This window comes from Bacillus rossius, chromosome 6 (assembly GCF_032445375.1).
Source record: "Bacillus rossius redtenbacheri isolate Brsri chromosome 6, Brsri_v3, whole genome shotgun sequence".
Taxonomy (NCBI): domain Eukaryota; kingdom Metazoa; phylum Arthropoda; class Insecta; order Phasmatodea; family Bacillidae; genus Bacillus; species Bacillus rossius.
In genome coordinates, this window is record NC_086334.1 from 437,854 (window position 1) to 463,386 (window position 25,533).

The 25,533-nt window shown below is 38.3% G+C and overlaps 2 protein-coding genes across 2 annotated transcripts in view; both read right to left on the reverse strand.

Moving 5' to 3' along the window:
• LOC134533354 (lactase/phlorizin hydrolase-like) overlaps positions 1-20,366 on the reverse strand; it is a 39,969-nt gene extending 19,603 nt beyond the window's left edge. The window contains exons 1-11 of the mRNA XM_063370875.1: positions 20,297-20,366; positions 19,637-19,770; positions 17,666-17,800; positions 17,455-17,577; positions 11,351-11,531; positions 8,075-8,082; positions 7,488-7,635; positions 6,357-6,409; positions 4,943-5,077; positions 4,145-4,251; positions 1,204-1,330 (exon numbers count right to left, since the gene is read on the reverse strand). Of these exons, the coding sequence (XP_063226945.1) occupies positions 1,204-1,330; positions 4,145-4,251; positions 4,943-5,077; positions 6,357-6,409; positions 7,488-7,635; positions 8,075-8,082; positions 11,351-11,531; positions 17,455-17,577; positions 17,666-17,800; positions 19,637-19,770; positions 20,297-20,351 (1,206 nt within the window). The 5' untranslated portion in view covers positions 20,352-20,366. The remainder of the gene's footprint in view (positions 1-1,203; positions 1,331-4,144; positions 4,252-4,942; positions 5,078-6,356; positions 6,410-7,487; positions 7,636-8,074; positions 8,083-11,350; positions 11,532-17,454; positions 17,578-17,665; positions 17,801-19,636; positions 19,771-20,296) is intronic.
• Positions 20,367-25,046: 4,680 nt separating this feature from the next.
• The window catches only part of LOC134533355 (lactase/phlorizin hydrolase-like), an 87,259-nt gene continuing 86,772 nt past the window's right edge, over positions 25,047-25,533 (reverse strand). Inside the window, exon 22 of the mRNA XM_063370876.1 lies at positions 25,047-25,314. Within this exon, the coding sequence (XP_063226946.1) occupies positions 25,185-25,314 (130 nt within the window). The 3' untranslated portion in view covers positions 25,047-25,184. The remainder of the gene's footprint in view (positions 25,315-25,533) is intronic.

A 25,533-nucleotide genomic window follows, 5' to 3' on the forward strand; every position in this document is an offset into this window, starting at 1 on the left:
AAAATAATTAATTTATAATTGCTTTTTTATCTGTGGTTGTAGGGGAAGGAGGTTTGGGAGTAGTGGTATGAAATACCCCCCAGATAAGTGAGGACTCTTAGTTGCTTTTTAAAAAAATTGATTCTTAAATAAAACGTACTTCTTATAACAGATCCTTACACTACCATTGCATATGATTATGTCATAATACGTATTAAAGAGAAGGCTGGTGTCTAATTTCACAAGTTCAGTGGCCATATGTTGGGCAAAACTTAATTTTTTTAAGCTGTTTAATTAGTTGTTTCCGCGAAGGAGGGGGATGGGGTGGCCCCTTTCTGTTCCTCCCTGGCTACGCCCTTGAACGTTACAGATGGGAAGAAGGGTTTTGTCATATATCTTCTTATTTAATATTAATGTGTCCGTCATAACAAAATCATCTTTAACATATTTCGTAAATGCGGTAATTACAATAAATATTTGAGGAAAATTTGTCTAGTGAGTGATTAATTTGGCAATGAAATTCATTACTTCATCTAGAACATGGTAGTGAATTCCAAAGGTTCAAAACTTGGAGATTAAAAAACAAATTGATATCATACTGCAAAAATAGAGGGACCGAGTGTAAGGTCACAATATTTTTAATGAACCAATTTTTGATTTTTTTTTGTCTCGGCATGATACAATGTGGATAAATAAAAAAAATGTAACTCTTCTAGCAGACTAGTTTACTGTGTGCTAGCCCTTGGCGTGTTAATTAGAGTTGAGGCTTGCACTGATTGCTAGGGCCACTTTGGATTAGTCTCAATAGGAAGGCATGTACATAAACTGGACATTTGAAATATTTTATTAAATTTGTTGTTTGATTCTAGCAACTACACTCACCACAGTATTTAATTTTATAATAACCGATGCTCAAATATTTCAGGATTTCATTAGAGCTAAGTTCAGGTAAATCAAAATTTTAATCAGTACGTTTAACCTCCGTGAACGGTTTTTTTTTTTTAAAAAAAACTGTGAACTATTAATTTATTGTGCACCAATTGCGTTCATTCATAGTTCTTAACTTGTTTTTAAGAATGTAATGATAGGCAGAGTTTCTGAGATTTAGACATATTTATTTCTCTCTACAAACCATATCCAAAAGTAACAATATATTTACGTTCTGTAAGAAATACAATCAAAATTATGTAAAATTGATACTTTTACAAAAAATTCATGTCATTCTTTGTCTAAATATTCGCTTGGAACTTCCAAATTTTTAATCATTGAAGCGTATACTGATGCGGAATATTTGGCTGTTCTTGTTCTCTCGGGGTCGTTGAAGTCAACGCTGTAAAGCCCAAACTTCGCCCTGAAACACAATTGCTGAGTTTAGAAGCATCACACACAATAGTATTTTTGGAGTTAATTTATTTCAAAGGATATTTATCAACTTTAAATTTGGCACCAAAAAAATATAATTGAGATATGGAATTTGTCACATACTATCTCTTAGTTTTTATAATACATATTTTAACTTAATATCGGCTTCCACATTATAATTCATACTACACTCCAATCGCAATGGACAGCTATTGTATATATATATATATATATATATAACTTTTAACATACACAACTAAACAGGAGATAAAAAAAGATTTATTCTAGTGCGTTTTCCTAAACTGTGCAATAATTTTTTCACTGCGCGGGTACTTTTGAGAAATTTGGAATACTTTCGTGACAATTCACACACTTCTTTTAAGTATCAAATAGCACTTTACTTTGTAAATATGTCGAAGGAAAGAGAGATAAAACAAAACTGTTATTTAATAGCACATGTTAATGATTTTCACGTAACTTACTGCGGTAGAGGTTATTCTACAATCATTTTAGGTATGTGTTTATATACTATAAAAAACAACGTGGTCTGGTCTGATTCTCATATTAGTTGTAATGAACCGCTGTAAGCTGTTTACGGCTACAAAAAGAAAGTGTCGCTTTGTGGACATGTGGCCAATGGTTCAAGTATCAAGATTAGATAAGTTTTATTTGGCAGGGTCAGTGGGACTAGTTAAACTGTTATAAACATGAAAGAGTTCGAGTATATAAATTTAAACATACTTACTTGGTATTAGTGTAAAGAACTTAGAAAGTCTGCTGTTGTAAGCACTTCAACTTTAAGTTTCTAAGTCAGCATTAGTACGAGATTTCTTTGAGGATCTAGTAAGCATATACTAAAGGTGATGGAAAATAAACATAAAGTAATTTTATCGTGACGTTTATTATTTTTGTAGGATGTCAATATGAAAAATTTACAGATTATTTTATTTCAACTTCATTTAGTCTTTAAATTTGGAGATTCAAATCCAGGCAAAAAAATAGTTGTATTTTTAAAAGTGATATACAACTATATACTCATTTTAGGTTGATATCAAATAAATACATTTGTATATTTTTCAAAGAAATACTACCTATTGTAACTTTTATCATGGTGCGACTTCCAAAAAATCTTTATATAGTTTTACATTTCGTAGCCCATAGACCCCAAAACCATCAACTCAAAATTATCAGGAACACGTTAACTGCCGTAAAATTTTCACAAATCACTTTCAAACTTTATACATTAAATAAACTGATACATTAAATATAATAATGGAAAATCACGCACGGTAAAGTTCGTTAATGGGCAATATCCGATCAAAGAGATAGAAATGAGGAAGGTTTCTTGAAAAACAGGAAAATCGCTATAACTCCCATAATATGATGAATGTCACATCCGTTTGATATAATATAACTCGTGTGGCTGATACCAAAATCTTTTATCTTAATATATTTTTGATACAACCAAACATAACTGCAAAGGGTGGAAAAAACAAGGGTTGGAGAACAAAAATTTCATAACTCCCTTAGTAAGCACACTATCGTATCGGTTCAAAATATTTGTAAATGGTGTATTTTATGTCCAAAACTTTGATCTGAAACGATTTTTGATAAGATGAGCCATTGCTGCAGGAGACTTAATAAAACAGGGGTGGAATTAAAAATAAATAATAATTTCCGTACCATGAACACTATTAAATTCGTTCGTTTTTATTGCAAAACCATGATTTATTGTCCAAAACGTTTGTCAGAAACAACTTTTGATACAACTAACCATTGTTGCAAAGGGTAGGAAAATGGGGTTAAAATACGAAAATAAATTCGTAACTCACTTAGTAAGCACACCATTAAATTCGTTCGAATTGTTTGCAACTCTAATAGTTTTAATCTAAAACTTTGGTCTGAAACAATTTTTGATAATACATATAAACAATTATTGCAGGCGGTTAAACGGTTAAAAAAACATTGGTTTGTAATAAGAAAGTAAATAATACTTAACTACCATGTACGCTGTAGAATCCATTCTTATTTTGGTTCAACTTTCTAAGTATTGTCTAAAACTTTTGTTAAAATAAATTTTTATATATTCAACTTTTACAACAAAGGGTGGAAATAACAAGGTTTGAAAGCATACTATCAAATCATTACAATATATTGTATGACATCATAACTTTAGCTAAAACTTTGACTGAAACAGTTTTTGATGAAACGAATTATTACCGTAAAAAGATGAGTTAAAACTAAAAAATTCAAAACTTTCTTAGTTTAAATTCGTTGGAATTCATTTTAAACCATCTTATTATTATCTTAAACCTTGGTGCCAAGCAAATTTTTATACGACCTTGTTATTAGTAAAAGGGATGAAAAATAGTTTTTGAAGGTTGTCATAATATGAAATTCTTTCAAAGATATCCAATGCTGGATGCATTGAGTTAAAAATATTCATAATATTTTCGCTCCATGGAAAAAGATAAATTGTTTAGTCGGTTATTTTTTTAATATTGGTGAACACAAATATGTTATTAACACTATGAAACTTTTCGACTCTTAAAGCTTGATCCCAAAAGCTTTCAAAAAAATTACGTGAAACATTTTACAAATAATTAAATAGTATAAGGGAAATTTCTTGTTGGAATTGTCTTGATCTTTAATTTCTTGTGAGTTGGGACCAAGGTTATTGAAACTCGCTATGCTGGTCGTATGACTAAAACGTCCGAAGTTACAGCACGTTATTTCACTTATAACACGTGCGCAAGAAGCAATCAATTTAACCCAATGGTTGGATTAGTTTGCAATGACATACGTGAAGGCGTACGCCCATTCGAAGTTGTCGGTGATGGCCCAGGCGACGTGGCCAATGACGTTGATCTTGTCAATGTGGACAGCGTCCAGCAGCGAAGCCAGGTAGTTCTGCAACAAAGAAGCATGGTTGTTTCTTGAACATCACTTTGGCATTTTGTGTGTAATCACAAGCTCTTCAGAAAACAGACTGAGTGTACTTACACAAATGGTAAGTAAGTAGTATATAACAGTCGGTACTGGCCCTGGTTGCTGAGTGTGGTGTTTGTGTCAGGGTTCGCCCTCTAGGTTTCTGAAGTTACGGCCTCCATTTTGACGGCCTTTCACATGTTATAGTTTACAGGCAGCGCTATCTATGCGGGGAATGCAAGGAGTTTCAAGGTTGAACAAGGAGGAACGCGGGCGCGCTGGAAACAAATATAAAATTCAAGGCATTCATAGCTAACTGTATGGGATACCTATATATTTTTTTTCTGAAACAAGCAAATGCGTACACTCTCTATCTTATTCTTTAGTTCATCTATCTCTCTCGGTTAAATTTTTTTTGAGCAGGGGACGAATTTTTTCTCACATAGAGGAGAACGAAAACGAGCCCAGGAAAGCATGAAGAACAGTGATATATTTTTATCTCTTTGGCCAATTACCTATTCTCTGTCCTTTTCGCGTCAGAAACGTTTCATAACAATTTTTCACGAAAATGTTGAATTAAAATTCGGTCTTCGAGATTTTTACTCTCATCGGCCCCAAATAGGTTTCACTTAAAACAATAAATAATATTTACCTAATCATTAATATAACTTACCGCGTAGTATCGTATCCTCATGGTGTCGTTTCTTTCCCCATTGTCGGTCCAGCCGTTCTCAGTCACCAGGATGGGGTAGTTGCGGTACTCCTTGTGCACCCAGTTGAGCAACCCGCGCATCGCAAACGGCGTGTACTAGAAACAAACACAGTCTTGCACTTATTGCACATTTCACTCGTGTTATGTACGAGTAAAATCAACAATAACTCGAAAATAGAAAAATATGCATTTAATAAGAAAGAATGACTCAAGTTGTTATTTTGGAGACACTCAATTGCTGGTTACATTGAATTTCATAAGAAACCTCAATCATGGGCAAAAAAATATGAATATAAAAAGCATATGAACATGCAAACGCACATAATACATGCTAAAATCAGACGATATAAAAAAGAAACAAAAAAAACAGTCAATTCCGTGGAAGGAATTATTCAAAAAATTATAACATCACAGACGGACATAGTGGAAATTTTTGAATATATAAAATTGAAAATAGTGATAAACCATTATATATTTTCAGCATGCATTTATCAGAAGAATGACCAGATAGAATAGTTTTATTTATTTTAATCTTTACTTACAGTTACTGTAAATATTCCATTAAAAATTACAATTGCTTCTCATTAAGCTGTTCGACTATCCAAAGATCCTATATATGCAATACAAATTCATTGATGATTTTGCGTAGGCCAATTAATTTATTTTCTTAAGATTACTTAAATGTTTATGAGGTTATTTAAAAATTGCTTTCTTAACAGGTTCTTGTCCTTATTGCTCTGCGTGTCTTAATTTTTTGCATTACTTAAATATGTTTATAATATTTTAAAGCAATTATCTTTAAGTGGGATATTTAAAAGATCTGCTAAGCTTCATGCATACATGGTAATAGCTTTTCGAATGATATTATAATATACTCGCAAGAGAAACATTTTTAAACAAAACAATTTGGAGTTGGTGCTGTTAGGTGAACTATTTTAAGGAATTAGTAGAATATAATGAGGTAAGATCTATAAGAATTTAGTTTGTAAAAATTAAAACGTTAAGAATTGAATAATATATATTTTATAATTTAATGTGTCTAAAGGCAATACCATAATTTCTTGTCTCGTAATATAGTATGCTAACAAGAACCATTATAAGAGGAGTATCTATATATTGGTTCAGTGGGTGAAAAAGAACAGTTTCACGACAATGGACTATTTGTACATTGGTGCCGTGGGAGAAGGAGACCTGATACACGACAATGCCTCATCTGCACAGTGGTGTGGGAGAAGGAGACCTGATACACGACAATGGACCAGACCCGGAGGCCACTCACCGACAGCCAGTTGACGTTGGTCTTGGGTCAGCTGGGGTCGAACTGGCTGGAGATGGGCCCAGAGTCGCCCCAATGACTCGAGGAGGAAGCATTCACCGCGCTGACCACCTTCGCCGTGTACACGTTCAGGCCGAAGAAGTCCGCCGACCCTGCGTCGGAGGGCGTAGTATCTTAGCCCTCTGTGTGCGCCATTTGGCGGGAGTAATGTCGTGAACGGAACTGAAGTCGCATGGAACGGAAATGTGCAATAACGGTGCTGCCGTGACGTGACCCAAAGTTCATAAAACCAAACGACGAATATAAAGCATTAAATTCTTTGTCGAAAATCAAGTCTAAAGACGGTTTTAATATTTTTTAAAAATCTGTTTTGCTTTTATTGGAGCCGTTGCTTTATACAGTTTTAAATTACGGTCTGCTAATCAAATGGTTCAATAGTCAACGTAGCTGCTCCGTCAGCGAATTCTATTGGCAAGTGTGGAAACTGCGGGTGATTCGCGTCAAGACATGTAGTTGAAAACACAATTTAGGTATATATTTATTGTGCTCAACATAATTTAAAAGAATTATAAAGTTAATTTGGTGTCCAAGTTTCGTATTTTGACTGTATTAGCAACATGAGAAAACATTACTTTGCTCATTATCGAGTTAAATGTTACACATTACTGGCGAGCATAGAAAACCTCATATATATATATATGACATGAATAATGTCCTGTCAGCAGCGATGTCATGTTGGGGACGGTACCGGCCGTGTTATGTTGTAAGAAACCATTATGCATTTCCAAGAATACCTTTGGGCAACAATAGAAAACAGAATCAGCATCACCATACCGGAATTCGAACCAGCCTCCTCCAGGATTAGAGTTCAGTGACTTACCCTTACACCACTTCGCACTGTATAAAAAAATCTAAACATATATGTTTGAGCCTCAATTACATTGGGCGAGTTTACTAGCTTACTTGCCAGCGGAAACAACACGCGTGCGTTTGAAAATGTTGTTACTCGCTTAGCGAGTGTCGGTTACTCGCCACAAAAAATTTCACAGGGGGTCACGTTTTTAACTTTAGAATTACTTAGATTTATATTTTTTATAATTCTTACTTAAAAATTAAATGTAGAAAACTTCATTTTTGCAATCACAAACGTAAATGTTCGCACATCCTAAACGAGGATATCAACAGCATGTTCAGTTTACAGTGTACCAACAACGCCCACTGACTCCTTACCTCTGATGAGGTCGATCCACGCTTGACTGAAGGTTGGCAGCCTGGACCTGCGACGTCCCTCTGCTTTGCTGAGGTTGGCAATCCTCTCCTTCATGAGGGCGGGGTAGTCGCCCTGGGAGCTGAAGATGGGGTGAGCGAACCAGCCCAGCTGCGAACAACAGTGCAGTGACAGTTTTCAACAAATATGTTCATCAAACGAGTTGTTGATGCTAAAGCATTTATGCCATAAGTAAAAACAATATACCTTTCCTTAAAGAGTACTATAAAACATCGAAAGCAAATAATTCGTTTCACACTTGGCGGTCTTTAGAGAAAACATGTCATAAATTTAATCGAATGCTGCTTCTAATTCATGATTTTAAATAAATGCGTCATAATTATCAATGATAATGATGAATCGATTAACCCATTACTGGGTTTCGTGAGTACAGCCCACGACACGGTGGTGACAACCGTGATGTCTGTATATTCGCAAAGGCAGGATGACTCTGCGATGGTTCCCCATTGCCTTCCGCGGGACATCACAAACACCCCGTCCTGAACCCAGGGAGGAGGGTGAACAACCCCCTCTCAGCCGGGATTCGAACCCAGGTCCCTGGACCACCAGCCGGACACGCCAGCCACTGGACCGAGTAGCGGACTATATAATCAGTAGTGGGCTTAAATCTCAAATTCTATCTTATGACTAAAACACCGAATATTAAATTGATTTTATGAATGATATATTTTATGACGCATGGCCTTATGAGGACATTCACGCTTGACAGCATCATTTGATATAATTAATCAAAATGGTCGGGAAGTGTAAAGAATGAAGTTAAAATTAAGAAGAATAAATTAAATATAATCTTTTAAGCTTAAAATAGTTTTAAAAAAAACTTTTTTACCGAGAAATAATTTTGAATTATTGATCTTGTAAAATATTAGGGTGGTATTTCCCAAGTGGTTTTCTAATCTTACTTACGAGGGGACGTTTCTGTGGGCCGCTGGATGAACCTATTCAACAGCTTCCTTTAAGAGCGTGCACATGTTTTACAATTGTTATTTGTATTCCAAACACCTATTGTAACTAATTTATATATATATATAAATATATATATATATAATTCTGTACGGACTGGTCAGTAATTACAGTAGGCTGTTGAAAAAACACCTTAAGTAAAATTAGTAAAAAAATAATAATTCTACAGTTCTTCCTAAACCTTATTGGTAGTTAAGTAAGTTATATATCTTACATTAAACTGATTGAACAGATTCACTGCTTCCTTATCAGCTGTAGAGTTACTCCTCGGTATGGCGTATTCGTTGTTAAGAGATACGCCAATCCTTCCTGTAAAAAGAGTAAGACAAGTGTTAGGCTTATGTAATTTTTCTCTTTCAGAAAGTTAACCATATATCGGATTTCTTCCAGGTTGTCTTATAAATGTCTAAGAAAAAATTAATATTGAGAGACAAAACTCATATACATAAAAAATAATGTTACTAAAAAGTTTAAAAAGTTACTAAAAACATTTGTTGATTCCACCGCGTAACTTAATGCTTACTCAACAATAAATGTTCAGAATTTCATCACCTGAACCTTTCACCGGAATATTTCCTAGTAATTTCCCTTGTGCTCATGGAGAAATTCAGTGCCATGACGGTTTTCCTAGGAATCTGACCGTAATACTAAACAACAAATAGCTCATATGCTCGCAGCACTCTACGTATTGAAGCTATATAGCCTGTGTGTTATCTTTTGCACGTATCATATGAGCATTAAGAAACAGATTCATGCCATGAACTAGAAATATTACAGGTACCAAATTGTTGTGCTCTTGAGTGTACTTTATATAAAGTATAGTGATAAGATTAATATTAAATTGGCTGGAAAAGTTAGATCTGAAGGCACTTTATGTCACCAAGGGGCAACGAAAAATAATTTGTATATTGTTGTTGTGTGTTGTAATTTGTGTAACCTTGTTTTAAAAAAACTCGTTTACACCACAGGTCTTAACTATTGTTATCACTTATTTCTAACCTGTATCACGCATTGTTATCACAAGATAGGTACTTGATATCAGCAGAGAAATTGTTACAAACTGTTGTGCACGAAAGTGTGAATTTGGTTATGACCACTGGATGTAAGACACGACCCATTCACTCATACCCACCCCCAAAAACACCCATAACATAAGTACAAAATTTTTTTATTGTAGTGGCTACCCGTAATTTAATACCTAAAAAATTAATTATTACGCTGACCTCATACATATTACTAATAAATTTACATATAGGAATTTAGGTATTAATAAGGTGTTTTTAGTTTAAAATAAATTCAGTAAAGTAAGTTGTGAAACATTATCATTTTACTTATTAGTATTTGCAAAAGGACATAATGAAATCTGCTTGGTTGTAACGCTCTACTTTTGATATACTGTTGTTCATTTTTTAAAATATTTTAGAAGGGTTACTTTGGCACGCTGTCGGGGAACATGGGATTCCCATAATTGTTATTAATTAAACTGAATCGTTTTGAGAGAGCTTGTCGAAAATTTGAGGAAATAATGTCAACAAGCTTGTCGAATTTTACTCGTACCTCACTTTCAAAATTATGAGCAAACTCCTCGTACAGCTAATAAATAGTTTTATGTTGCAATAAGATTCAAGTCTTATAAAAACCACGAAACAGAATGTGGTTTGGATATAAAAAAGGTTTATTTTTATTTTCTCCATGAAATTATGTAATTCGGGACAGCATTACCCTCGTACTCATATACAATTCTCGCAGAGCATTTTAAGAATTTTTTATTTCTTAAAGTTACACAAAAGTCCAGAATTTTCCATGGTTCATTTCCGTTAAATTAATTTTTCAATGAGCTTGTGCTTTTGGGTAAATCAGTGAAATTTTATCACGACAACGTTGTCCGGAAATTTTCATAATAGTTTTTGTCATCAAATGTTTAGTATTTTTAAATATTAAAATTTTAGGCTCTGTATGACAAATAGTTTCTTCTGTAACAAAAAAATTGGTGTTTAAAATTGCAATTTTTTTCCATCATAATGTATACAAAAACTGTAATACATCTTTCAAAAGACATTATTTTATCGTGTTATAAAAATTAACAATTAGTTAAAAACAATTGTAATCATCGATCATGTACAAAAGAGGAAAGGTAATGTTGTACAAGCTGGGTAGCATGACTCTGGCAACAGCGGGTGCCCTGCTTTGTGCTGCGATCCAAGCGAGAGTCAGAAGTACCTTTTCCCTGCCGAAGTTTAAATGTAATATTTTTTGATGTGCAACATCTTAGCTCTCTGTATATGGCATTCTGTAGGAGTAATTTCGAGCATGGAACTGAAGTCACATGGAACGTAAATGTGTAAACACGTTGCTGCCATCTCTGGTGAATGGCGCAAAACAAAATTTACAATATCATAGTGAAACTTTATAATATTAAATGTTTAATGAATTTTAAAGAAATGGGAAGTATTTTAATAAAATTGCTTGTCGAAAATCAAACCCAAAACTAGGGTTTAGTATATTTAAAACCTTTTTCGCTTTTATCGGAGCTAAATCATTATATAGTTTAAAATTTCGGTCTGCAAAACGAATGATCCGATAGTTTACTACGCTGCTCCGGCAACGAATTCTAGCGGCGGATGCGGAAACTACACGTGATTGGCTTGAATAAATATAGTTAAAAACATAATTTGCTATATGTTTATCACGCTCGGCATTATTTAAAAGAATCCTATGTTAAAGTGTATCTGGAACACGATAGGTCGGTCCCAAGGCCGGGTGGTGCACAGCACCGGCGAGCGCCGACAGACTCGCGCACCGGAGACAAGTCACGGACAGCCTCACAGCTGGGGCGACTCACCTCGCTGCTTGCTCCTGAACTGCTCGTCGTACACGTGGTAGGCGCGGGCGTGCGCCTTCAGCAGGTTGTGGCCCACCAGGTACGGCCCCACGCCGCTGGCGTTCACTCGGGGCGGGAAGCAGCCGCCCATGTAGCCACTCACCAGGGACAGCGGCTCGTTGAAGGTGATCCACCACCTCACCTGCGCGTGTGAGCACACCACAGGGCCAGGTGAGAGAATCATTTAAACATTTTCTTGGAGGACCCTCCTTGATGACCCTCCTTGATGACCCTCCTTGATGACCCTCCTGGAGGACCCTCCTTGATGACCCTCCTTGATGACCCTCCTGGAGGACCCTCCTTGATGACCCTCCTGGAGGACCCTCCTTGATGACCCTCCTTGATGACCCTCCTTGATGACCCTCCTTGATGACCCTCCTGGAGGACCCTCCTAGAGGACAATCCTTGATGACCCTCCTTGATGACCCTCCTTGATGACCCTCCTTGATGACCCTCCTTGATGACCCTCCTTGATGACACTCCTGGAGGACCCTCCTTGATGACCCTCCTGGAGGACCCTCCTTGATGACCCTCCTTGATGACCCTCCTTGATGACCCTCCTTGATGACCCTCCTTGATGACCCTCCTTGATGACCCTCCTTGATGACCCTCCTTGATGACCCTCCTGGAGGACCCTCCTTGATGACCCTCCTGGAGGACCCTCCTTGATGACCCTCCTTGATGACCCTCCTTGATGACCCTCCTTGATGACCCTCCTTGATGACCCTCCTTGATGACCCTCCTTGAGGACCCTCCTTGATGACCCTCCTGGAGGACCCTCCTTGATGACCCTCCTTGATGACCCTCCTTGATGACCCTCCTTGATGACCCTCCTTGATGACCCTCCTTGATGACCCTCCTTGATGACCCTCCTTGATGACCCTCCTTGAGGACCCTCCTTGATGACCCTCCTGGAGGACCCTCCTTGATGACCCTCCTTGATGACCCTCCTTGATGACCCTCCCTGATGACTCTCCTTGATGACCCTCCTTGAGGACCCTCCTTGATGACCCTCCTTGATGACCCTCCTTGATGACCCTCCTTGATGACCCTCCTTGATGACTCTCCTTGATGACCCTCCTTGATGACCCTCCTTGATGACCCTCCTGGAGGACCCTCCTTGATGACCCTCCTTGATGACCCTCCTGGAGGACCCTCCTTGATGACCCTCCTTGATGACCCTCCTTGATGACCCTCCTTGATGACCCTCCTTGATGACCCTCCTTGATGACCCTCCTTGATGACCCTCCTTGATGACCCTCCTGGAGGACCCTCCTTGATGACCCTCCTGGAGGACCCTCCTTGATGACCCTCCTTGATGACCCTCCTTGATGACCCTCCTTGATGACCCTCCTTGATGACCCTCCTTGATGACCCTCCTTGATGACCCTCCTTGATGACCCTCCTTGATGACCCTCCTTTATGACCCTCCTGGAGGACCCTCCTTGATGACCCTCCTTGATGACCCTCCTTGATGACCCTCCTTGATGACCCTCCTTGATGACCCTCCTTGATGACCCTCCTTGATGACCCTCCTTGATGACCCTCCTGGAGGACCCTCCTTGATGACCCTCCTGGAGGACCCTCCTTGATGACCCTCCTTGATGACCCTCCTTGATGACCCTCCTTGATGACCCTCCTTGATGACCCTCCTTGATGACCCTCCTTGATGACCCTCCTTGAGGACCCTCCTTGATGACCCTCCTGGAGGACCCTCCTTGATGACCCTCCTTGATGACCCTCCTTGATGACCCTCCTTGATGACTCTCCTTGATGACCCTCCTTGATGACTCTCCTTGATGACCCTCCTTGATGACTCTCCTTGATGACCCTCCTTGATGACCCTCCTTGATGACCCTCCTGGAGGACCCTCCTTGATGACCCTCCTGGAGGACCCTCCTTGATGACCCTCCTTGATGACCCTCCTTGATGACTCTCCTTGATGACCCTCCTTGATGACCCTCCTTGATGACCCTCCTGGAGGACCCTCCTTGATGACCCTCCTTGATGACTCTCCTTGATGACCCTCCTTGATGACCCTCCTTGATGACCCTCCTGGAGGACCCTCCTTGATGACCCTCCTGGAGGACCCTCCTTGATGACCCTCCTTGATGACCCTCCTTGATGACCCTCCTTGATGACCCTCCTTGATGACCCTCCTTGATGACCCTCCTTGATGACCCTCCTTGATGACCCTCCTTGATGACTCTCCTTGATGACCCTCCTTGATGACCCTCCTTGATGACCCTCCTGGAGGACCCTCCTTGATGACCCTCCTGGAGGACCCTCCTTGATGACCCTCCTTGATGACCCTCCTTGATGACCCTCCTTGATGACCCTCCTTGATGACCCTCCTTGATGACCCTCCTTGATGACCCTCCTTGAGGACCCTCCTTGATGACCCTCCTTGATGACCCTCCTTGATGACCCTCCTTGATGACCCTCCTTGATGACTCTCCTTGATGACCCTCCTTGATGACCCTCCTGGAGGACCCTCCTAGAGGACCCTCCTTGATGACCCTCCTTGATGACCCTCCTTGATGACCCTCCTGGAGGACCCTCCTAGAGGACCCTCCTTGATGACCCTCCTTGAGGACCCTCCTTGATGACCCTCCTTGATGACCCTCCTTGATGACCCTCCTTGATGACCCTCCTTGATGACCCTCCTTGATGACCCTCCTTGATGACCCTCCTGGAGGACCCTCCTTGATGACCCTCCTTGATGACCCTCCTTGAGGACCCTCCTTGATGACCCTCCTTGATGACCCTCCTTGATGACCCTCCTTGATGACCCTCCTTGATGACCCTCCTTGATGACCCTCCTTGATGACCCTCCTTGATGACTCTCCTTGATGACCCTCCTTGATGACCCTCCTTGATGACCCTCCTTGATGACCCTTCTTGATGACCCTCCTGGAGGACCCTCCTTGATGACCCTCCTTGATGACCCTCCTTGATGACCCTCTTTGATGACTCTCCTTGATGACCCTCCTTGATGACCCTCCTTGATGACCCTCCTGGAGGACCCTCCTTGATGACCCTCCTTGATGACCTTCCTTGATGACCCTCCTTGATGACCCTCCTTGATGACCCTCCTTGATGACCCTCCTTGATGACCCTCCTTGAGGACCCTCCTTGATGACCCTCCTTGATGACCCTCCTTGATGACCCTCCTTGATGACCCTCCTTGATGACCCTCCTTGATGACTCTCCTTGATGACCATCCTTGATGACCCTCCTTGATGACCCTCCTTGATGACCCTCCTTGATGACTCTCCTTGATGACCCTCCTTGATGACCCTCCTTGATGACCCTCCTGGAGGACCCTCCTAGAGGACCCTCCTTGATGACCCTCCTTGATGACCCTCCTTGAGGACCCTCCTTGATGACCCTCCTTGATGACCCTCCTTGATGACCCTCCTTGATGACCCTCCTTGATGACTCTCCTTGATGACCCTCCTTGATGACCCTCCTTGATGACCCTCCTGGAGGACCCTCCTTGATGACCCTCCTTGATGACCCTCCTTGATGACCCTCCTTGATGACTCTCCTTGATGACCCTCCTTGATGACCCTCCTGGAGGACCCTCCTTGATGACCCTCCTTGATGACCCTCCTTGATGACCCTCCTTGATGACCCTCCTTGATGACCCTCCTTGATGACCCTCCTTGATGACTCTCCTTGATGACCCTCCTTGATGACCCTCCTTGATGACCCTCCTTGATGACCCTCCTTGATGACTCTCCTTGATGACCCTCCTTGATGACCCTCCTTGATGACCCTCCTTGATGACCCTCCTTGATGACTCTCCTTGATGACCCTCCTTGATGACCCTCCTTGATGACCCTCCTTGATGACTCTCCTTGATGACCCTCCTTGATGACCCTCCTTGATGACCCTCCTTGATGACCCTCCTTGATGACCCTCCTTGATGACTCTCCTTGATGACCCTCCTTGATGACCCTCCTTGATGACCCTCCTTGATGACCCTCCTTGATGACTCTCCTTGATGACCCTCCTTGATGACCCTCCTTGATGACCCTCCTGGAGGACCCTCCTAGAGGACCCTCCTTGAGGACCCTCCTTGATGACCCTCCTTGAGGACCCTCCTTGATGACCCTCCTTGATGACCCTCCTTGATGACCCTCCTTGATGACCCTCCTTGATGACCCTCCTTGATGACCCTCCTGGAGGACCCTCCTAGAGGACCCTCCTTGAGGACCCTCCTTGATGACCCTCCTTGAGGACCCTCCTTGATGACCCTCCTTGATGACCCTCCTTGATGACCCTCCTTGATGACCCTCCTTGATGACCCTCCTTGATGACCCTCCTTGATGACCCTACTGGAGGACCCTCCTAGAGGACCCTCGTGCCCAACTTCGCGGCCCAAGTCTCGCCGCCTCGCCGTCACGCGAGCTACAGACAATCTCCCGCCTTTATTTAGATAGATAATGAGAGCGATGTGTGTTCTGCAATTTTTTGCAAACCAGCTTTCAAACAAAACTAGTGACATAATTCTTATATTTTTGGAACCATTCCGCGCCTTCTACATCTCTAAGCCAGCGACCAATCAGCTGTTTGAAGAGTGCCCCATTGATATACATAAATTCATAGCTACCACAAGATTCTAACAAAGTAATCTCCAATTAGGAATTGAAGAAAACTGTACATTTAAGCCTGGAGTCACAAATATTTGGGAAAATCCGGGTATTTGGTTTTAAATGAAAAAGTGTGATTTGTAAACTTCTAACCTCGGTAACGACCAAATTCATGTGTTCTCATGATGTTCATGTTGCAAATAAACTCATAACATGATATTTTTACATGAAATTTAACGTATAATCTTTAAAATATGGCCGTGTGTCATAAATATAATGATAAATAAAATATTAAATTTTAAATTAACAAAATTTTGAATGCGAATCACACACATACGTTTTGTGCCCGCCGCTATAGTTCGCTGCCTGAAACGTAAATCTTGCTTGTCACCATTACGCGCAGATAGCTTCACGAATCAACTGTAAATTTTAAACTATTAGAAACGGCTACGATAAAAGCGAAAAAGATTTTAAAAAATCCTAAACCCCGATTTTGGATCTGATTTTCGACCAGAAAGTGTATTATACTTCTATCCATCTTGTTTCACTATCATAAAGTTACATTTATCACAGCAATACGTTTGGTATGTCCCCTAATATTTACTAAAGTGACTATATAAGGGTTTATATTGCTACACGTGTGTCCACCATCTTTGTGTCTATTTTACGTTCATCGACTTTCGTTCTATTTACGAAATTACTCCTACTAAATGCCTTATACCGAGACCTATATGTTTACACAGCAAGAAATGATAAGAATGCTCAGAAACAAAAGTTAAAAACATTAGTTCCGAGATAATTTTACATCCAGAGGAAGTGAGTGTAAGTAATTACACGTTTTCCTCCAGGATGATGCGCTCAAATAATTTTTAACGCGAAGTATTTTGTTTAATTAGACTTCTGATTCAACTCTACGGAAAGTGCAGACAATTACACTTATTGAGGTTATAAATACGAGCCGATTGCGTTATCAAAGAGGGAGAAGTGATTACTTTACAGGACATAGTTTTGTAGTCCGATGTTATTTTTAGGTTCTTTGCTTCTTGATAATGAAAAATGTGAAAAGGATCAGCGCAAATATTAATTTGTTTAGTTTTTAGTTTTTACAATGTAACATCATCCAATTCAAACAACTACTTATTTTGCTACAGTAAAGAAGGTTTATCTTGATATTAGTTAACACGCAAATTAACAAAAAACTTATGTATATTATGTATACACATCATAAGATCAACACCCATTATAAAGTACAATTAAGAAAATATCAAATTACATTAACCAATTATAATTATAAATTATTTTGATTCAAACAAATAATACCAGTACGATATTAGGAGACCTGAATTTTTCACATCTATTTTTTTTATCACAATCACTTTTAATGAAACCAAATTACAATATTTCCTTAAAAATAACTTTTTATTAATTAATGTAACTATAAGTTGATGAATCATATAACAACTTTACCCTGTCGCCAAATGTTGTGAACAAGAAGTAAGCGTAATCCTCGAAATAGTCGACGAAGGCGTTGTTAGCCATCCCACCAAGGTCTTGAAGCCGCTGTGGAAGATCCCAGTGGTACATGGTAACCTGGGGAATACAAGACAATGTTAATGTAGCATGTGGATTTCATAACATGCTTTAGTATAAGAGAACCAGTACGAGAAACATATCTTACTAGCGGTTGGATGTTGTTGGCGAGTAGCTCGTTGATGAGGTTGTTGTAGTAGTTGACGCCATCTTGGTTGACGTTTGTGATGTCTCCTGTAGGCAGCACTCTCGCCCAAGAGATGGAAAAACGGTAGTATCCGAGCTGAAAGCAGTACGAATTACTCCTAAAAACAAACAATAAATAAATTGGTTTTACTCTTTCGAAACACAATGAAAACTGAAAAAAAGGTGTCTTGTTTTAATTTAAACTTCCTTGTGAATTAAAATGTTAAATATAGTTAAGGAATAATCGCTTACAAATCATGAAAAGTTCCTTTAAATTATTCGATTAACTGTCTCTCGTGTTTGAAGCCAACTTTCCCTTAATGCTCATAGCAAAACATCTCACATAGGCAAGGTAATTTACACTTACACTGTAACAATTTTTGTTTTTGCACATTTATAAGTATAGTCCTTGGAAGCTCAGTTGCCAACGTAGTCACTTGTAGAATTGTAATACATAGCTTTGTACCTTTTGCGGTTTTACAATACTCTGTCTTGCAGTGTTACAAGTGATATTGTTGGCGACTGGGTTTCCAAGGAATTTCCTTGTTAAAAGTGAAAAAAATATTTTTACAGTGATGCATGTGAATGTAATTTTATCTTCCCCAGAACATTTCGGGAACATTATCTAGTACAGTTTGAGCTCAACGGATTAAAATTATTCAACCAAAACATATCGTTACTGTTCGTAATATTTTTTTTTGTTGCTAAGTGACCAAGCAATGAAAACTTGTATGAAATATGAAATTCTGATGGCAGCATGTTGTGAACACATACCATGCGGGGTTCTATATATACATATAGTTAGGATAAGGCCGTCCAGAGAAATTAAGGGCATAGGGAAAAAAAAATTTGTTGGGCCCCTTTTCAACTACTTAAAACTCCGAACTATTAAAAATAGAGACTGCAATTATTTAAGCGATTATAATTCTGTGTAAATATGACAAGACAAATTTTAACAGAATTTTTTCAAATGTATTAAGTCAACATTTTCGTTCCATAATACTTTTTCATAGAGATATGACAAACATTTACTCAGCAGTGAACTGAAAATTTTGAAGAATCACAAATGTGCATTTGGAGTCGTCTTTAACCGGCCTGTTCTATTTCTTTATTGGTCAGTAGCGCATAAGCACTGCCATCTAGGTATACAACCGTCACCTAATTCGCGGGCGGAATTCAGAAAGTGTACAAACCAAATCCCAGTAAGGGAAAAATTCGGCAACAGTTTTAATAAATGATGCCCTGCGCGAGGCTAGAAACTGGTTTCAATGCATTCTAATGTTTCGCTATCATCGGTACAAATGCCATAGAAAAATACGATAGTGAGCTCTGTGCATGCGCGGATTATGGGATACAGATCGGCAAATGTTAAGACACCAAATCCGTTCCCTAAAAATAACGGCCTGGCCGTGTCCTATAGTGCACTAGGAATACAGTTGGGTGTAGCATATTCAGTATCCAAACCTTTATATTTGTGTCTTGGAATACCGGCCTCGGAATGCTGTAGGCGTTCAAAATATGTTGACCGCGTAATGCTAGCGAGCCATGCGTACTTACACGCACCAGCGTCATTTGCGATGGATGATGTTTTTATAACAGTCGCTCTGATTGGCGCTGTGTGGTTCCATGGGGCACCGCCTACTGATCGGCGGTGCGTGTCTATCAACTATGAATCCCAGCTTGCAAGAGGTCTGGGCCGCACTATAGTACAAAGCCGTTACGAAATAAGTACTCTAGCATCATGTTTTTTTCCTAATGTACTAAAAATTAACTAGCTATGCTACTGTTTACTTTATCTTCAGGTATCGAGCCTTGGTGTTGTCGGGAGTTGACCTATCCATCTACTGCACGGAATGGTCAATGCTTTATCTTCCGCGAGAGTCGAAAGGTCACACGAATGATTCAGGACGGGCGGAGGGGACACGGCACTCACCCCGATTGTCTTGAGCGCCTTCACGTCCTCCTGGTACTTGTGGTAGGAGTCGCAGGCCACGTCTCCCGTGTCGTGGTTGGCGATGCACTGCGGGTTTGTGTGGACCAGCCGGTCCCAGATGCTCTCTCCCTTGCCTGGACAGTCGTTCACACTCGCGTGAACGTATTTACCTTCAATATAAAGTAACCTATCACTTTAATTATTTAATTACATTCTTTACAGTTATTTGTTCATCAAATAGGCTCATGATGCTTAACATATTGCTTAAACATGAATGATTTCTGGTACATAATACAATGACTTATTTTAACTCAAATCATTATTTTAAGAAAAGATTTATCAATTTTTTAATTAGTGTACTATATCTCTCCTACACAAACAATATTAAGGCCAAAAATAGTGCGCATTACCTGTTTGTTTTACACAATAACCACAAGAATCGTACAGAAATGGAATAATTAAAAGTGATAAATTCATACTGATAGATAGTGGGCAAGCCATTGCGAATACACTTATAGATAGCTACTAGATGATATTCGTACGAGATAGAGCCAAAAACATTTTGACTTACATGCCTTCTTTTTTTTAGCAGAAAAGGAGAGTTAATATCAACATCAACGTGGATTCAGACAATGATAAACAGTGTTGTAGTGTACCAACCACTGGTGTTCCAGGCTCCCTCGACCTGGTAGGCGGCAGAAGAGGCCCCGAACATAAAGCCCTCGGGAAAGCTGAGATTCCTGGCCGCCACGCACGAGCCGGAGGCCAACAGAAACAACAGAAGCGCGGACATATCCATGGCGAGCCTATTGCGCTGAGGCACGTCTGAAAGCTTTTTAAGTATGTGGGGACAGTGTATCGCTCGAATGTGTCGTGTAGTTTAGTCACTGGCCAGGTGTGTCTTATCTCCCCACTTCTGATTAGTGAAACTTCTGATTTATCATTGGCCCAGCGCTAATAACAAGTGATACAAGTTGAGATAATGATATGAATAAGGTCAATGCTTTGGTCTCTTGATAAATAACTTGACCCTAAATTATATAAAAATATACAAACAAATAAAAATTGCTAAAATTCAATCCTTTGTTTATAAATTTTAGAACAATTTTTAAAATCAAACTTGAGGCTTAGTGGAAATATGTGTCACACTCTTATTCACTAGATAATGAGCACTTATACCTCAATAATTACTTAAAAGACAAACTTAAAATTAATCATAATTTCCTCCTCAAGGGAGCTAACCTTCCGTGACGTACCCTCTTCATGATGCTCGTTTCCGAAGCAAGAAGACCCGTCCCGAGACAGCATTGCTGTTAGGTACAGGTACGTCTTGTCATGACCTCGAGGGCAGTTGCCCACCGAGCGAACCCAGCGGCGGTTACATGAAACACCGAACAGCTTCAGATGAAAAGGTTCAAGTGAACCAGTTTACAAAGAGAAAGTGTTCGGTTACACGGCAGTTTGTGTAAAGTCTGTTCAACTCCAAACCGATTGTCTACTGTCATCGAATGTATGTGTTGTAGATCCTATTTATTTGAGCAAGTGTACCTCTTTAGAGAATTACCGCCAGCATCAAATTTAAAATAATAAAATATTAACCTGTACCAATATATGTTTTGTGTTGTAGTCGGTAAGGTGTTACAGGAACTTATGCCAGCAACATTATCCATCTTGCGTATGTGCAAAGGACTGTTTATACTCTCAACACTAACAGCCAATCAGAGGCTTCTGTAGAAGAGATGTCGTTCTGAACAACTTTTCCCAACTTGTTTAGGTTGAATGAGAAATGGCCTCGTACGAAACATGTTCAGACTGTGTGTAACCGTATGCAAAAGTTGAACATGTTACCTGAAGTAGTTCAGTTCAATGAAACCGCGCCCTACATGACACTTCTACTCGCTAAACGACTCAGCATCTCGTAGTACTCTGCCAAACCATTAAGAGTTTAACAAGCGTGTATAGAGTAAAATACGTTCAACTACAATGAGCCACTTATAAATTAAACTGAGTATAAAGTATTACAAACAAACAAAATATGAAAGACTATAAACGATAAAAGACAAACGATAAAAAAAATATCTGAAAAAAATGTGCTGAATGGTTTTCTGCCTGCAGAATTAGTTTGCTACCACAAGACAGCAAGTGTATCGTTGGTTCTATGTAAAGTATTTATTCCAGATTCAGGAAAATGAAATCATTTTTGGTTTAACATTTCAAATTTTAAGGTTTTCAAAATTTTTGTGAATGCGTTTTTATTTTGTAAATATAAAAATATATATTCTTGAAACGACCATACATTTACAGAACATACATGTCCCAGTGAACAAAGAGCGATGGAAAAAAATTAACCAATGTAATTTCTTCACTACTATTGTCATTGGTTTACACTGTATTTTTGAATCATATGTTGAGAACTCAGTATGAAGAATCTAGACTTTAATGGGTTACCTGGTTTTCGATCCAGGAAAGAGGAGTTTGTCCTAGTGGCGATGGAAGTGTAGTAAGTCAAGCCAATGTTAGTAAAAATCACAGGAATGTATCTAGTTAAACCTTTAATCCGTAAATAAATAAATAATAATTTACGTTTACCAGACACTTGGAGCCTTCTTTGATGCCTCGCGAGGTAGACGGCTGAGGCTCGCTCGAGCGCAAATTTCGCGCCTCGTTCGGGGGCTAGTTTTGGCCATCTGGCTCATTTCTCTCGGGTGCTTTTTGCCTCATTCGATACCTAAGACCTTCTCTATATTGTTCATTGTTTCTGCTCGGCGATTTCGCTTGTTTTCCTTTTTTTCTACAACATATGAAACCTGTTTTCGCTGAGGCATTTTGCGATTAATGGCTCTAAAATCAAAGTTAATAACTTTATAGTTATTCCAATCAACTAGCACCACTCAGTGCTCACTCACGAGCAACAAAAAGTGAAATATCATGCAAATCGGCCTATTACTTTCGAAGTTACAGCTCCCCCGGACTTCAATGACGCCCCTCACCTACGCTTATTACGTCATCAATGCTAATGTTAATCAGGAGAGTCATACGTAACGACCACGAGCAAAGTCTGCTCTACTTATATATATATATATATATATACACATATACATATATACATACTTAATGTCTGTAGCTTTCATAGTTTACGAGTTTTAAGCGGTGTCGAACCCTCAGCTGAAGTGACACCCAACCAGAGATTAAAGACATTCATTTCCATGTTATCTTTAAAAGATTTGTGCAATGGGAGTGCATGACTTGATGTAAGTTTTTGGACATACGCCATTGCTAAGAACTTTTTCTGTTTGAAGGAAAACTAATAAATAAAATAAATAATTAAAAATACTCAAAAAAAGACAAAAAACACACAAAATTAAGCAAACAATTGCTGTTGTCAACAAGGATATGAACACCACAAAATATTCCGAAACAGGAATATGGTCAGCAAACAAACAAAGAAAAACAAAGAAAAATGTACTAAGAGAACGAAAAAATCCCCACAAATGATGACAACACAAAAATATTGAAACCCAAAATAATTCAGCACAACAGTTGAAGCGAGACAAAAAACATGACAAAACGAAAAGACAAACAAATACAATAGTTTTACCTAAACAGAAACAAGTCGCACCTGTGTTTCCGTACCATGTGCGTCTCTGCCTGAGGACGGGAGCAGATAGCAGTTCCCGAAACGTCGCTTGTTTCTGTTTAGGTAAAACTATTGTATTTGTTTGTCTTTTCGTTTTGTCATGTTTTTTGTCTCGCTTCAACTGTTGTGCTGAATTATTTTGGGTTTCAATATTTTTGTGTTGTCATCATTTGTGGGGATTTTTTCGTTCTCTTAGTACATTTTTCTTTGTTTTTCTTTGTTTGTTTGCTGACCATATTCCTGTTTCGGAATATTTTGTGGTGTTCATATCCTTGTTGACAACAGCAATTGTTTGCTTAATTTTGTGTGTTTTTTGTCTTTTTTTGAGTATTTTTAATTATTTATTTTATTTATTAGTTTTCCTTCAAACAGAAAAAGTTCTTAGCAATGGCGTATGTCCAAAAACTTACATCAAGTCATTCATTTCCATGTCTGAAATCCATGTCAAAGAAAATAATAAATAAATCAGGGCCTTCGGTTGCCAATCACCCTTGGAGTTGGCTGCATCAAGACATGCCGAAATGACGGTTAGTTATAGTTATACAGACGTGGTCTCAACCTACAAGCCTAGAATTATTTATTGGCCCTGAACACGAAAGACTAGATGCAATTTATAAATAAAAAGAATTTGCAATATATATGTGGAACTTTTGTACGCATTCCTTGATTTCATTAGGTATTTATTAATCCTATATACGCTAGGTTAATCACTGACTCACAGACTATGAAACCAAAGAGATATGTATACCTTGGAGACAAGCGTATCATGAAGCATAAATATTAGCATACTCCATGGAGAAATATAGCAAATAGAAAATGGAAGTGTAACAATAGAGTAAAATTGAAACACAGCTACATAAGTGGAACACGCCTTAGTTATTAAATTCAAGTGTTTGTTATATACATCTTTTTTTCAATGGGTGCCTTAGGCACCTTACGAATAACTATGCTTATAATTACTAAAAAGGCTTATATCTCAGAAAGTTTAGCTAGAAACAAAATACGGTGAAAACGGTTCTCTTTTTGGGAATATAATTTAGCGTCACTGGACATAGTTTGATGATATTTAGAATTTTGTACTTATGTCCTTTCGTAAATATTTGGTTTTTAGTTTGTTTAAGTTAAAATTTGAAGTTTATAATTTAAAAAAAAAATCATTGGAATTTTTGTCTTTTACCTATTTAATATATGTTTGTACGCCCGAAACATTTTTGGCAAATTTGCTTTTTTGTAGTTACGCTCTTTTGAGTTTTTATAACATATTCTTCTTTTGGGGTCACTTAAGTTCTAGATTCTAAAATTATTAGTAAACAGCAAAAATTCACTTTAAATAAGTATATATATTTGTCAGATATTTTTTATAATTTCGTATGCATATGTATATCAGACATAATTTTTATTTTCACAAAATTAAAAGAAATTTAATTTTTAATAAAAATTTCGTTTATATTAATTAATTTTCTTTGTTATATTCAACATTTTCAACCTTGCAACCTGCGAGTAGCATATCTAAATATAATGCAGTATTTTTGTAGTACAATATAGTGGTTCAGAAACTTTTGTATCATTCGAAAAAAAATCGTGTGAACCAAACTTAAAATTCATTTTTAACACATAAAGTTATGCTAATTTAAAACAGTTTCAATCCTCGTTTATAAAGGAAATTTGGATAAATTGTTTACTTTACTATCTATCATCATTTTTACTTATTTCAGAACGTTCATGCAATATAATTTAAAGTTTATTGTAGGTGAAATAAAAATCAAAACAAAATTTGTTAAAAATTATAAAACTATATATTTATTTTATTATAAATAAGGAACACTATGAACATTTTATTCATTTTGTGACATCACATCATTGCGCTTTAACGCTGTTAACAAACATTTGTTTATCTTGTCTTCGTGATTACTATTTGTCCAAATATTCACTTGGAACCTCCCACTTCTTAATCATGGAAGCATAAACTGATGCGGAATGTTTGGCTTTTCTTGGTCTCTCTGCGTTATTGAAGTCCACGCTAAATATTCCAAATTTCATTCTGAAAAATAACAAAAACATTATAATAAATGTTGTTTATATCAACCATGTCACTTGCCTTATCACAGACTGAGTTTAAATAAATAAAAAATCCATAAATAATATTTCTGGAACTAAGAAAAGTAGTTTAGATATGTTTTAATTCCCATAATACATTTTTATCTAAACTTTCTCTACCATAAATACTATGACAAAGTGTAAAAAGTGAAAAGATTTTGAA